Source organism: Triturus cristatus, chromosome 1_2 (assembly GCF_964204655.1).
Source record: "Triturus cristatus chromosome 1_2, aTriCri1.1, whole genome shotgun sequence".
Taxonomy (NCBI): domain Eukaryota; kingdom Metazoa; phylum Chordata; class Amphibia; order Caudata; family Salamandridae; genus Triturus; species Triturus cristatus.
In genome coordinates this window covers 585413958-585429522 of record NC_140580.1, presented here as the reverse complement: position 1 = coordinate 585429522, position 15565 = coordinate 585413958, and the positions used below count along the sequence as shown (strand labels likewise).

The 15565-nt window shown below is 45.7% G+C and overlaps 1 protein-coding gene across 1 annotated transcript in view; it reads right to left on the bottom strand.

Moving 5' to 3' along the window:
- The window catches only part of TAF5 (TATA-box binding protein associated factor 5), a 205516-nt gene that overhangs the window by 40171 nt on the left and 149780 nt on the right, over window positions 1–15565 (bottom strand). The window contains exons 9-10 of the mRNA XM_085606681.1: window positions 13109–13286; window positions 6256–6433 (exon numbers count right to left, since the gene is read on the bottom strand). Coding sequence (XP_085462807.1) covers window positions 6256–6433; window positions 13109–13286 — 356 coding nt within the window. The remainder of the gene's footprint in view (window positions 1–6255; window positions 6434–13108; window positions 13287–15565) is intronic.

Here is a 15565-nt window from a genome sequence, read left to right as displayed (position 1 = left end):
GCTCAGTTCTGCACCCGAGACAGTTCGGATGAAGGCCCTATTTCAGGAGGTATTTTAGTTGAATAAGGCGTAGTCTTGTAGAGATTGTCAGAATCCTGAGCCATTCTAGCCTCCACCCAGTATGGATAATCTATGGGGCCAACATCCTGCACCTATCACACAAAGTCACTAGAGAATGGGGGATATTGGCTACCAGTATGCAGTAGAGTCAAGTGATACCTTTACTCCCAATGGTGGACTGCATGACTTGTGCCTCTAATAGGTTATGGGTGGGGAGTTTAAGAAGGATGCCTCTGTGTGCCTTCTATGCCTGTCGCAGTTGCGGATATCTGTGGAATTGCATGTGATGTATCTTATAGGTCCCCACTGGGGACTAGAAAGGTTGGATGTGGCTCCCCTCCCAGATGCCTCCAAAACTGAAGATACCAATGCAGTCCCATGCTCTAAAGCTGGATAATTTAACTGAGTGTTCCAACTAGGAACCCTTTGACAGAGGGTTTTTTCGCTTTCGTGACTGTCCCACTTGATCGATCAGACAGCTTGATCGCAGCAGACCAGGGTCATTTTGGTAATCAACAGGAGTCATAATTGTGCACATATCCCATACAGTAGGTGTAGATGGATGCGTTGTTCCATGCACGCTAGCTCCATCACAACCGTTGGGTCTTCGCAGTCACAGACAAGCTAGTCAGTCATGGAGAGAATTTGGCTAGGCAAATAGTATAACGGGATAGCTGCAAATACCATGCTGCCCTCTTATGTTGAGAAGCCATTTCCGGCATGATATTCATTGTTCCTTTTCAGCCCATGGGAAATTAAGCATCACCGCAAGTAGTGTTTGAAAAAAAGGACTGAGGCAGTTCGTACTGTAGTTCTGAGGAGATAACATTTTAAACTAAGGCCCCCACTTGACACATTGATCAGCAGCAAAATCCAGGATTCCAGGTCTTGCTTGATGAGAGTAGACAAAAGGTATAATGTTCATATCCCATGCTCGTTTGTCAAGGGTTACTTGCATGTTTAGGTACTTAAAGTGGTCTGGAGCCCAACATAGGCTGTAGTCCTATGGATATTGGTGTGGTCACTAGACACTTGAAATATGTAGTCTTCTTCCAGTTTACGGTTAAGCATGCATGAAGCCTCACCTTAGATTTGTAACATGCGTATTAGGCGAGGTAGCAATTGTTGGGGGGGGAGCGGGGGGGGGGGGGGGGTCACTAATATATACAAGGAGGTGATCTGCATATAATGAGATCCCATCTTCCCTTGATGATGGGCAAAAGAACCTGCACAGTAGTCTATCATAGTGAATCCACTCCACCAGGGGTTCTATTGGGAAAGAGGCCGGAAATGAGGCTTGTTTGGTGCCCCTTCTAATTAGAAAGGGCTTGGACATCAGCTATTAGACCTTTAAGGGACCAAGGTATTTTGTACAGTAGATCTGTGTATCAGCAGAAAACAGGGCCAAACTTAATATTCTCCAGGAGGCGAAACAAAGGGCCAATGCACAGAACTGAAGGCCTTCTCAAAGTCTATGGAGACCAGGGTTCGCTGCTCCTTGCAGTACCGTGATCTGGCCCGGATTGTATTCAGGTGCCTTAGGCAGTGTTTTGCGCGGAGATTAGGAATGTCAAATCAAACCAAACTGAATATCACCAATAATAACCTGCTGGCTAGCACTTTGGCAAGTATCTTCACCTCCAGATTAATTAGAGATATGGCAATATAATCTGCAGTCATCGGGAGGTTTGCTTGGTTTCAGTAAAACTGGTTACTACCCCTCTTCCCTACAAAGATCAAAAATACTGCCCAAATTCTTGGGCAATGGTTAAGGAATTGGTAATACTCGCTTCCTCAGCAGTTTTCAAGCAAGCTATAAATTGTAGGCTCTGGTCTCTATTGGCAAGCCAATGTAGCACCTTTCCAGCCTTATCACCCACTTAGTGTATGTGAAATTGGGTGGTGACCGTGGCATAGCCAGCGAATTAAAGTAATTTTGGTTTCAGGGAGAGGCGTGTTAACTACGGAGAGCTCTGCAAATGTTTTTCCTATTTATAAGTCAATTTGGTCTCCTTGTTCCTAATCTGTGTTTCAAGTTCCAGCACTTCTCGAACTGTGTGCTGCTCCGTAGCCGTGAAAAACGAGATTACTCACCCTCCAAGGACTGCCTTAAAAGTCTCCCAAAGTGTTGTGAGGGAGGAAACCCTGCCAGTGTTTAGTACAAAGTAATCTACGATTTGGCCCCTAATGTAGTCTGAGCTGTCCCCATTCTGGAACCACCAGGCGCTCAGCCAAGCACCCCATATCGGTAGATGGATACAAATATAATCTAGTCTTGCGGACAATTTGTGTACATGAGTAGTGTGTGAACTGGACGTGCTAAGTGTCAGTCGTGCAACGTTGAAGGGTTTGAGTTTGTGACCATTGGGATAAGAAAAGGGTTCTGCAGACCATTGTTTCTCCACTTGCATCCCGGTCCACATTTATGACCCCACCCTAATTTAACTTTATTGTTCAGGTTGACATTCCAGGACATATGGCTGAAGTGGTCAGTACTGGTCATGCTACAAATACCCAAAACGTCACTCCCACACAACTGAAACATCTATCGCCCTTGCCAAACATTTGAAACATATGATAGCTGGAGATGTACCAAGAGGAGTTCCAGCTCTATTTTCATTTGCATAGTGACTGCCTACCCTTAACTTACATTGATTTAATACACATTAGTGCAGTTTTCACCCTCTTAGGTAGTCCCGGCCACATGCATGGCTGCCCCAGAGGTAAAAACCAAAGGAAATGATGGACGGAGTGTTGAACATTGCAAGCACTCACCCTCAGTCAACTGATCTGGGTTGAATCCATCACCGTTCTTTAGCCCACTCAGCCACCCCAGTTCAGACATGGCCATATGCAAATCAGTCTGACCCTGTGCCTCATGGGAACAGTCCAGCCCGAACTGAGGTATCCACAGCCAGAGTGAGTCATCGTTGCATCGATGATGGCAACAAAAATGGTAGAGCTAGTTCAATCAGAGTCTGGGTAGTTTCAATTGTTCTCCGGGTGGACAGAGGCTGGCATCAATGATCTGTTGCTAGCTTCCTCGATGCCCCTGCCATCCAGGCCTTGAGATCCATCGCGCAGCTCTAATCTCTGTGAGCCCGGTCGTGTTCCACGTCAGGAGAGCCAGGTGTTGCTCCTCTGTTCTTGGGGGGCTAGCATCTGGTCTCACATCACACCACCGCTGCCCAGTGTCCATATTTCCAGCCAGTCCCAAACTTTATGGGGCATCTCAAAGAAGTGTGCCTTGTTGGCATGTAGGACTTTTAGTATTGCAGGGATTAAGAGCATGTATGTGTAGGAAGCTGGGTCTTTATATAGTTTACCAAAAAGAGGTATGCTGTGTAAAGAGTCCAGGTATCCCTTATGAGCGGACAAGGGCTTGCTCTAGAAATCCCAAGGTGCTCTCTCTAGGATAGTTTGGTCGAGCAGCCGTAGGCTTATCAGAGAGGAGTGTTAGTCATTTGTGTGTGTGTGTCACACACACACACACACACACACACACACACACACACACACACACACACACACACACACACACACACACACACACACACACACAGACACACACAGACACACACACACACACACACACACACACACACACACACACACAGAAGATCCACACCAATTTATATTTTTTTAACACCAAGAACTTCAGAATTGGGTAAGTAATTTGTTTTGCGATATCATGGTCTTGAAAGTATACAGAAATACACTTGAATTTGGTTAGTTGTTACGTTTTTTCAACTCTTCAGGGTCTCTGTGCCTCAGAGGAAGCATCGGTTTATGGCAACTTGAGCTTAAGGTCTGCAGGGAGGCTGTGTCGGTGGGGTCGTGCTGACAGAGGCTCTCGTTTCGGTCCTCCTGGTGCCTGCAAACATGCAGGGAAGTAGCTCCTCTGCTCCAAGGTGGTTTATCCTCGATCTACCCTCTGCGTCCTCAGCCCCCCGATCCAGCTGGTTCAACATCCCCTTCAATTGGGCCACTCTGATTGATAGTGTGATCTCATGTCCTCTGAGGTTGAAACACGAGTTTAGTTTTTTCTGTAACCAGGTCTGCTATTTTCTGGAGATTGTAGCACAGGAGTTCCACCTCCGCTCTAACACCACCTATTTTCGTCTGCAGTGATTTGCAAATGTTGCAGAAGGCCTGTTTAATTTGTGCCATGGATGTCTGGTCTTGGGAGGTGCCAGGTGCACCCATTGTGTCTCAACTGCCAGGACAGTAGGTGAATCTTTGCAAATATATCTATTTTAGTCTGCTGTTGACCCCGCAGCCTGCATTTTCCCCAAAGTGGCAACAGAAGCACCATGGGAACCTTGGCCCTCGAGAAACAGTGTCTGCAAGGGGTGTGGGTGCAGGGTCAAGTTGGGCCCTCCAACAGTTAGATGTGGCACAGTATCTTTACGAACCCCAGGAGGGAAGAGGCTTCGAAGCACCATTGGTGCAATCAAATTGAGTGCCTTAGGGTATACAGGTCTGGGTATTCACATCCCCGGGGTTTTACAGTCTGGTGGGAGAGTGTTTAGCCCTCGCTGTCCTCAGGAGCCCAGGGCTTCGACTCTGTCCTTCAATGGCCTGCTGGCTCCACCCCCAGGCTCAGAAAGCACCGATTGGGAGCACCATCTGTTCTCTCCAGCTCCGATCAGAGAGCCAGAGTCATTGTGTAGGCCTTCCTTCCACGCCTGCCCCAGAGTCCTCTCCAAGCCCCGCAGCCACATCAGACCAGAAGTTATAAGATTCAACCCTGAAGTTACAGTGCTCTGCGGAGCTCCTCTAAAGTGCGCCCACATCTTGCACACTCAGCCACATCTCCCTCCTCAAGTCTGCTTTTAAAGTGATGAAGTATACAGATACATTCACTCCGAATCTGCTCTCTCGCTCAGTTCCCAACTTCCAAAGTAGTGTTTTTACCTTCTCAAATAGTAGGGGAATTTTGTAAACCGAGTCAATTTGAAGCAATAACAGTATCTTATGAGAGAAAGAACCTACAGGAATTCGGATTTTTTTCACTCAAGTTTCAGAATATCCTCTCACACATTCCATGACCAGGAAAGTATGGATGAGAGGAAGAACATTAGTGCCTTCTGATAAGCCAAACGGACCTTTCCCACAGCCTCCTGTTGTCACAATCTGGAGATGGGTCACTTTTTGTCTTGAGGTTTTATGGAGTTTTCCTTGATGTGGCTACAATTCCAGAGTCTGGATATGGCCTTTCATAGCAGGTCCGAAAGGAAGCCTGAGATTTTCTTTCAATCCTTGGAATTTAAAAAAGTCTCTAGGACTTGCTGATGACACTTGGTAGCATCACCAGATATTTGCTTCTCTTTTGTAAAGGGGCTTCCCGGCTACAGTACAAAAACTGGAGTCTTCCTGCTCTTATTCTATTTCGGCATCTTTGTGGCCACATCTCTGTGCGGATGTTGAATGGACCAACTTTGAATGTTTTTGTTACACCTTATGACAAAAACAAGATGACTGTGGGTGCGCATGCATGGCTGCCAATCTTTGAATGTGTTCGGCTGTTAAGTAGAAGGTCAATAGCTCTGCAGCCACTTCTTTAAAGGAAGGCTGATTGGTTTCATCTATTTATTTTAACATAAAAAAAAAGTTTCTGGATTCTAAACTTACAAAAAGTGCTGGTTCTGAATGTTACGAATACCCATGATGGACAATTCGATATTAAACAAAATACACTAAAAAGTGCATCAAGTATGTTGGCCTTGAAAACCTATAACACTGGTGGTACATAAAGCCTTCATTTTCAGATGAGGAATTTTTAATCTGGAATGAAACTCATATTTGCCATTATCCGTATGGAACTTCAGTTTGGTTAGCACATCTCTACATTTGGTAAATGATTGTTGTATCTTGATTTTCCACCAAAGTGGCGTCTTCATAGAGGATAAACTACAAATATGCAACTTCAAATTTCCATTTCAAACCCTTGAATTACATGCTTCAAGTTTTTGGCAGGTATGACCAGCATGTTACCCATTAATATTTGCACAGGATCCAGTAGTAAAGAAAGCTGGGATTGTGAAATGTAATGAAACTTAGCATATCAGGCAAATAGTATCCCAGACACCTTGAATTTTCTTGGTCCTGGGTGTGTTTGAATATTTTTCTGCATTATACAAAACTGAATAGCAGCTTAGATTTCTAAATTAACTGTAAAGTAAACCAACTGACCTGATGCTAAAATCTCTCCATCTCTACTGAATTTCAATGCATAGACGGTGTCTGTGTGCCCCTTTAGCTCTGAAATCATCAGGCCATGTCCAATGTCCCACAGAAGCACTCTCCCATCTGACGCACCGCTGGCCAGAAATTTACCATTTGGAGAAAAAGCCAATGAGTGAACTGGTCCCTGAAAAAGAGAAAGTAATCAAATGAGCAGTCACAGCTAACAATATCAGGAAAACTGTGTTTAAACTTTTTACCTGTACAGTACCTGATAATATTACCTCAGGGATGCTTTCAGATGGTCTGGAATGAATTGAATGTGGAGAGTTGGGACTTTCAGAGCAGTCTAAGGTGAAATGGCAACCCACTGTAAACCTGACATTTCTTCACTGGAATCAGAAGTCACACTCGCATCATGACCTCCTCATATCAACACGCCATCTGACTTCCCCATATCTACACAGCAGCCCCTGCAAAGTGCACCCTGGCCAGTTCCTTCCCCACTCTTCTCCCATTCACAGTTTTCCATACAGATCCACACAGCACCCCACTTCCCATCACAGGTCTGCTAAACCAGTCCTAAAAGACCCCACTTCAGCTTTGTGCAAAGTAAGTTGTGCCAAGAAGTGCCCAGATAGGAGAAAGCCTTATAAGGATTACAAGATGGTGTGGAGTAACACCTAAATAGCATACCCTGGGCCTAGCAGTCCTGAAAGGAGAGAGTTTACGATGGAAGGTGACAGGAGTAAATGAGACCCTTTGTACCAGACATGTTCCAGAAAGCAGAAGCAATAAGTTGGATCGTCTAACGACTGGCAAGTAAAACTGCCATATATAACAGGACTAGCATGATAATCAACCTGCTGATGGTGTCACCAAGGACTATTCCTACATGAAATTAAGGTTGAAGAGACTATACACAACAATCTGAACCGTGTTGATAAGTTCAAAGTCCACATTGGATGACTGACTGCTTGATGGAGCAGAAATAGCTTTGGCAGCGAATGGCAGACTTGGAAGAGCAAAATATTGATTACAAAAGTAGGAACTCTAAAAGCATTCTAAGAGAAAAACATCTGCATTAAGGAGGTCCATTCGAGGGACGTGAAGACATACAATGCTTCATAACTTGCCGATGCGCATGTCTAACACCACCAGGGAGCCCTGTCTGCACGAATTGCGCCCACAGTGTAATTTAAATGGAGCCTAAGGAGGACAAACCCTGAACCTCATTATAAGAGTGCATTACAAACACAGAAAGAAGATCATGGCTCAGGCTAAGTGGAGTGGGGATTAAAATAACTAGATTTAGCTATTCCAAAATGTCTCCATATTGACTTGCTCAGAAAGTACAACATCCCTTTTCAGTGGGACACCCCTTCTGTTTACGCTTCCCATGGTAAGTGAAGGAGCATGCTGCATGGTCACTTGTGGATGGGAAGGAAATGTGGCTGACCCAGGAATCAGAAGACGGACAACAAGGAAACTAAAGACCAGCAAGGAAGCGTGATTATATCCATGTGGCAAAAGGTTAATTAGAAACGAAGAGTACGTATGTATCATTTTCATCTATTGCAGAAGCAAGACAAGATGTAATCCATCTCCTTAAAAAAGTTTGCAATGCTACAGTGGTTTTGCAAGACTTTACTGAGGAAAAGACCGACATTTGATCACCAACCCATGAGCTTTTGCTAAGAAAGGGTTCAGGGCTGACAAAGAAGTAGAACAAGGGGATAAGACAGGCTGCAGAGGTTTATTTTAGGACATGCCAGACTGGCAGATGGTGGAAATAAAGTGTTGCTGAATATACTGAGCATGATTTACTTTCAGACTGGAAAATGTTGAGAGAAGGCATATAAAGGGTTTTGGGTGGGTGGAGAGAATGATATGCAGGAAAGTGCAAGTGAGGCACATACTTATGTTGGTTAAGTTTGTCACGATCAAGTTGAATATTGAGAAAGGGGTTCAAGTGGGAGGGGTGGCTCAAGTGGGAGAAGTGCTTATATGCTAGCGGCTTGTAAACTGTGCATATTACCACCTGATCTCCCTGAAGCAGGTTTTACATCTTGACAAGGGCGCAATAACACTAAGAACATTTTACATACTGTAGAGAAGGTTGAGCGATCACATATCAAAGCACTCCTTATAACACTTGAATCTGAAAAAGACAGACTGCATTGATTGGTGTTTCCCAGACTGATCATTATCGATGAATGGCCTGGGTTCCAATTTTCGAACCCCCTTCCACTTTAAGGGTTCATGTTAACAGCACCTACTGAGAACCCACTGAAGTTCACAAAGGGTACAAGACCGGGCTGCTCCCTCCCTTGTTATTATTCATCATCCGTTTGCGATGTACTTTTGTTGTAATGAAAAGTTTAAGTGAGTAATCTTTTGAACAATGTAATTCAAGCATGCGATGTGCATTGATGATACTTTGCGGTCACTCTTAGAAGCTCTTGGGTCACTCCCAACCTGTATATTGCAGCTAGATACAATTAAGCGGCAGGCTTCAAAATAAACCTGAAAAACACTTAAGTCCTTAAACGCTCTGCCCCAGAGACATTGACCTGGAGCGTGCTAGATTCGTCCTAAAAACTTTGCATGCAGAAATGGCACATGAATCAGGTGGACCGCCATGCCATGGGAAATTGAGGTTTTTCAGCTGCGCTGTATCGTAGAGACCGCGAGAAAATTCTTCCGATACACACACAGACGGTGATACAGGCATGGCGACCAGCCACAAAACTAGTGGGGTGGGAGACTAAACTGACAGATCAAACTCCACTCTGGAACTACAATCTGTTGGGCGAAGTATGGCGCCGACAGGGCTTTGGTAGGTGGGGCCTTATTGGGATAGATCGTCTAGGATAGGTTGGCGGAAGGGGACAATGGCTAAATTCGAAGATCTGCATATAGAATATCAGATGGCGTACGGAGAACTGTTCCGGTATCTGCAGTTGAAACATGGCCTACGGTGCAATATATCCGAGGAAGAACTTCTGCCCGATTGGTCCCCACTAGAAGACAGATTACTACTTGACCTACTAGCAAACAAGGCCATCTCTCTCTAACATACCAGCAGATAATGAACAATTTGCCAGAGCCTATGGGGAGGAGTGGGTCTACTAGAGGGTGACAACTGGACTGAGACCCTACAGAGCCCTAGAGAAAGTGCTATACAGTCCCTGTTTCAACTCCGAATCCTACATAGGCATACGCCTCCTGGACGCTCCAACACACACTAGGCCGATGTGACTCTGGCCAGTGCTCTAGAAGATGCGGATAGGTGGGCACCTTTTTCCATATTCTCTGAGCATGCCACACAATTCAGAGTTACTGGATTGGAGTGGCCCAGATAATGACTACAGTAGTGGGTCTGCAAGTTTCAGCAGAAACAAGGTGGCACCTGTTGGGATTAACTGGGGAGATAACATGGCCTAAACACACCAAGGTCTGGCTGACTTTGGCATCAGGAGTGGCAAAAAGGAACATCGTTAGGACTTGGGGATCTGCCGATCCCCCAAAGATCAGAGACTGGAAACAAGATTTTGAGTGGTGCCAGAGAGCGGAGAAAGTAGTTTACCAGAGCAGAGGTTGTTCAAAGAAATGGAAGACGATCTGAAGCCCATGGGAGAAATACAGAACTTAATGGTGCATGGACATGGGGGTTGGGGGGGGAGTGGGTGACAGAGGATGCCTACACCCAGAGGTATATGATGCAGCGGTTAGTAGACAGAACTTGGAGAAAAAAAATTAGCACATGAGATCGCACTCTTGTAAGGGACTTATTGCTGCAGTTAACTAGGCTTTATTCATTAAACTTATTCCTGAGATCTGTTCATGACAATTTCTCCCTCCATACTGCATTCTCTACAATCCTTAATCAAACAATTTCATATGGGAAGGAAGTCCAGGAGAACTGCTGTCAGTACTACACTCTGGATGGCAGTTAGTACCACATCCCAGATCGGATCAGAATTGGTCATCCCGGATACAGTATGCTACTTCTAGTATGCCTCTAAGGTGGTAACTCTGACTTTACCTCAACGTTAATGGACAGAGGTTTTGAAAAATAAAGGGTTGCAAGATTTTCAAAGGGAATCTTTTTAAGAAAGGGCCAATTAAGTAATCAAAGTGCATGAAGAAAAGATCATGGAATACTTGAAAATTAACAATTTAGATCTAGCCAGCTTCAGCACAGGATGCCTCCAACCACCAAGAAGATGAAAAAAAGGTCACTTACAAACTTGGAGAAGTGGATGCAGTTGAATGAATGTGGGAATAAGATAACCTCAGACATACCACCTGCTAGGTCCCACTACTACCGCCCAAAAAGCCACATTTTAGCGAGCTTGTAAAAAAGGAACTTCCTTGTACCTCCACTGACGAACAATGGGAGGGGTCAGATTAGATTGACTAAGACAGCCAGATATGTGGTTGATTAGCATCAACTTTATGCTGCAATGGTATTATAGCTCATTCAACCTACATAAATGAGACATTGAGAAATCGGATATATATGTTAGGAGACTACAAGGGAAAATTAACCCTTCAATGTGGTTTTTGGTCATGCCCAATGGTAGTTCAGGACTGGACAGCAAGTTCTATATGCCAATGACCAGTTATAATATATAAATCTCCCCAGGAGCCCTGAATAAAAAATACTTGGCCGTCCAATCTCCCAGATTTTACACGTATATGTCGCAACAGGACAGCAGACTGTAAAACCATCTATGTAGCTAAGAAGGCGATATTAGCTAAAAGCCAGAGTGAGGAGGTTCTAACAGTACAGGAATGGCTGCATAAGATCTGGAACTTGTTAGACATTGAGAACCCAACTGCGGTAATCTCAACTAGACCACAGGTGTTTCTTAAAGAATACAAACCTATGTTGTGATACAGACTGAAGAATATCCATGAGCTCTCATGCCCAAGACACCGGAAGACAGCAATATTTTATCTCTTGAACTGAGCCAACGATCCTAAGAGGGGAACACGCGTTGAGCCTGTGGGAGGTGTGCACATTTACCCTGTGCATGTCTGACCTACATGAAGTGCATTTCCTGTCAGAAGCCTGATATGGAGAATCCCGAAGTCATGTTTCTGGGCAATAATCCCAAACTCTGGGGAGATAATCACTGGCCGGTATCTTTGGGTCCCTTACCCATGCCGGTTGATAAAGTTCAGAATCTTGGCTTTATTATTAATAAGAACCTTTCACTTCAGCAGCAGGTCTCCAAACTGAGTCTCTTGTTTTTCCATTCTCAAATGGCTCAAGAAAATCCTTTGACTGATTCCTTTGAATACCCAAACAACGGTTTTGCAGGCCTTGGTAACGCCGATAAATCAGTGATCCACCGTTTGCAGATCATCCAGAATGTGTCCGCCCACCTCCTCTTTCGGCTGCCTAGACATACTTCTGTCTCTCCCTTGCTCCATAAATTACACTGGCTCAAGGTTGACAAGCGTATTAAATTTAAGGCCTTATGCTATATGTTCCGAGCTAGGTACGGCCTCGCCCCTTCATTCATCCAAAGTCTGGTGTTCCACTAAGTGCCCACCCGTCCGTGAGATCAGCCTACCTTGCCCTGTGTACCATGCCCAGGTTTCACCCGACCCGCATGAAGGGCCGCTTCTTTTCATACTTAGGACCTAAACTCTGGAACTCCATTCCTATAGCTCTCAGGAATTGCAATTCTCTACTGAAGTCTGAAGATTTTGCTCTTCAACTGCTCTAAATGAGCTTAGGGGATTCGGCTTTCGGGCTTATGCACCCTGTTGCATTCTGCTCTAGTGCTGGGAGACTCTTTTGGGTAGCTGCGTGCTCTACACGTTCTTTAATAAGCAGAATGCTAGATATGGTGGATGGGGTTAGGAGGGTAGATAGAATGGGGTTAGGAGGGTAGAGGGATTGGGGGGTCCGAGGGTAGAGGGATTGGGGGGTCCGAGGGTAGAGGGATTGGGGGGTCCGAGGGTAGAGGGATTGGGGGGTCCGAGGGTAGAGGGATTGGGGGATCCGAGGGTAGAGGGATCGGGGGGGGGGGTCGAGGGATTGGGGGGGTCCGAGGGCAGAGGGATTGGGGGGGTCCGAGGGCAGAGGGATTGGGGGGGTCCCGAGGGATTGGGGGGGGGTCGAGGGATTGGGGGGGTCCGAGGGCAGAGGGATTGGGGGGTCCGAGGGCAGAGGGATTGGGGGGGTCCGAGGGCAGAGGGATGGGGGGGTCCGAGGGCAGAGGGATTGGGGGTCCGAGGGCAGAGGGATTGGGGGTCCGAGGGCAGAGGGATTGGGGGTCCGAGGGCAGAGGGATTGGGGGTCCGAGGGCAGAGGGATTGGGGGTCCGAGGGCAGAGGGATTGGGGGGTCCGAGGGCAGATGGATTGGAGGTCCGAGGGCAGATGGATTGGAGGTGGGTGGGCAGATGGATTGGAGGTGGGAGGACAGGCGGTTTAGTGGACCTGGGGGCAATGAGCTGAAGCAGGAAGGGATCTAAAAGAGCTTGTGTGTCTTTCTTCAAAAGCATATACTGACAGCTGTCCTCATCAGGCCACAGGCTTGTAAACAAGTGTACGTGTGCTTAGGAAAAGGGTATTAAAAACAGCTAAACCAAAATATAAAAAGCCTCTTAATCGTTTAAGTTCAGCACAAGAATGGCAAACACATAGGTCACTTGGGTAGTCAACTGCATGGGTCAAGCTCTGAACATCTCTCCTAACAGGGTTGTGCTCTCAAGAAATCGCAATTCAAGAAGGACAGATTACATGAAAGATAGGCTGTGATTTGTCATATCAATCATTTTGCCTTTTAATAGTATACAAAAACTGAGAACCCAGTTAACATCTGCAAACAATATATGTACCTTGTGGCCAGTGAAAATCCTTACACAGTTTCCATTCAAAACATCCCAAAGTCTGACGGTCCTGTCCGTTGAGCCTGTTGCCACATAATTGCAGTTTGGATGAAACCGAGTGGATGTGACATCTGCAAGATGGCCAGCAAATATCCTTAAAGGCTGATAGTGGTCTGTGGCCCATAAACTTTGGAAAAGGAAAAGCATTTTAGTCAGTGACGCAAGAAAGGCAAAATCAGATAAATGAGGAATCTGCCTCATTCAAAGATTAATCAAACTTTAGATTGTACCATCTCTGCCAGAATGATGATAAATGTTAATAAAACGTAACCCAGCAGGCCGAGCAACAGTGTGTGAATTAGTTATATGCAGCAACATTACTTGCATAGCCGATTTTCTATAACTCAATACAAAAAGGATTGAGAAGGCAAAATGGACATCAGAAAATGTTATGATTTACATTAGTGCTAAAACATTTATTTTTCTTTCCGCTTAGAATCCATACAGTTTCCCTGAGCAACACTCCATGTTCTATCAGTATTATTTTTTTAATGTAACTAATATCAAAGAGTAACTTATCCTCTTATGAGACTAAATACGTTGGCTTGTTTTAAGAATCCTAACGTGTGCTGCTGTCATTCCCATTATCTCCACAAAGCACTAATTTGCTACAACCCAAGTTACAAAGGCTTCTCAAACCAATCATCCTATTACTGTCTTATGTCAAACATAGATATTGAATCTAAAAACTGAGCTTTGTTAATAGGCTGGACAAAATTGTGACTACCCTGCCCCATAGGAATACGAGCGCTGTGCGGCCTTGCTGGACGTGAGCGGTCTGTCCTAAACATGCTGATCCTGGTGGGTTTTGATTTTGGGAACTGGGCTTCCCTCTATTCAGGTCCTGGCACATAGGTTTGCATCCCTTGGATCCAGTTTTTGGTCAATGGCAACCCACGGCCCCTTTCCCAGTGACTGTGGTAACGGTTGAGGTGCCCTTTTACTACTCGCCCTTGTGATCGAGCAGCTGCAGGATTCATCAGGCAAGATGCTCAGATGTGGGTTATTTGAAGGTGGGAGGGAGAAGGCAATTTGGACAACAGAGTTTATATAGGGAGCTGGGTTATTTTTGCAGTACTACCCCCCCCCCCCACTTTTGCTTGGTATTTGATGCAACTTTGAATGAAGTGTACTGGGTTCCTACTAACCAGGTCCCCAGTGTTTTTCCCCCTAAAGCTGTACAATTGTTTCCCCAATTGGAGAAACCTTTTCCACCCTCTGTGAGACCCTAGTAAATAGTACCCCTGGTACATCTGGCCTGAGGTACTAAAGGGGGTCCCTAAGGTCAGCAGCATGAATTGTGCCACCCTAAGGGACCCCTCACCAGGCACATGCAAGGCTGCCATTACAGGCAGTGTGCCTTGGTGCAGACACAACTGTAAATACGACCGGTCACGCATCCCTGTGTGCCACGTCCTTAACACTGCATGTAATATTTGTAAGCCACCCCTACGTCAGGCCTGACAGACCGAAAGGCAGGACATTGAATATTACGTGAGGGGGAAACAGCTTTTACATCGCACACGATTACAACGCGGTCGTTACAACGACCGCATTGTTACAACGCAAGCCATTACATCGCAAGTTGTTTCTGCGACTTGCTGTAGGGGGCGCGCTAAACTAAGGAATAGTATAATGTACTCTTCCAACATCTTCCCTACTGCTGCACACGCTGGAGTTGGAATAGTAAATTATACTATTCCTAAGTCCAACGCGCCGCCTAAAGCAAGTTGTAGAAACGACTCTCGATGTAATGGTTTGCATTGTAACAACGCAGTCATTGTAATGACTGCTTTGTATTCACATGCGTTGTAGCGCATGCGATGCAACATCGCATATTCCATGTGAGGCATACCTGCTTGAGCAGATATTCCCCAGTGCTGGTCAGTCCTATAACTGCAAGTACTAGTGACTAGGGAAACCATTTTAAAACATGTGGTGGGCACTGGTGAAACGGAGTTTCTCAGCTACATGATGGCTTCAATGAAAATAGGGCTGTTTGGTATCAAACATCTCGTATAGGTAAACCCACACTGATTCCAATGATGGGTTTGGGTTTACCAAGATATTCACCCAGAGGGCACCTTAAAGGTGGCCCCCTGAAGACCTACCAGCCTCTGCTGTGCTCCCTGACTGGGTTCTGTCATTCTGCCATCCGAGACACTGTTCTGACCTCCCAGGGTGAAAGCCTCTGCTCTCAGGAGACCCAGAACAAAAGACTATCTGGGAAAAGGGTGTGACACCCCCCTCCCACAGGAGGGCCTTCTGATTAGCCTTCCTTGGGCTGCAAGCCTCAAAGGGCTGCTGCCTTTGAAATGCAAGTCTGGCTCCCCCTCCCCATTGTAACCTGGACAGGCGGGAAAATTAGCTAGTCAGGTAGGCGTGTCATCTCAAGGTTAGTACCAC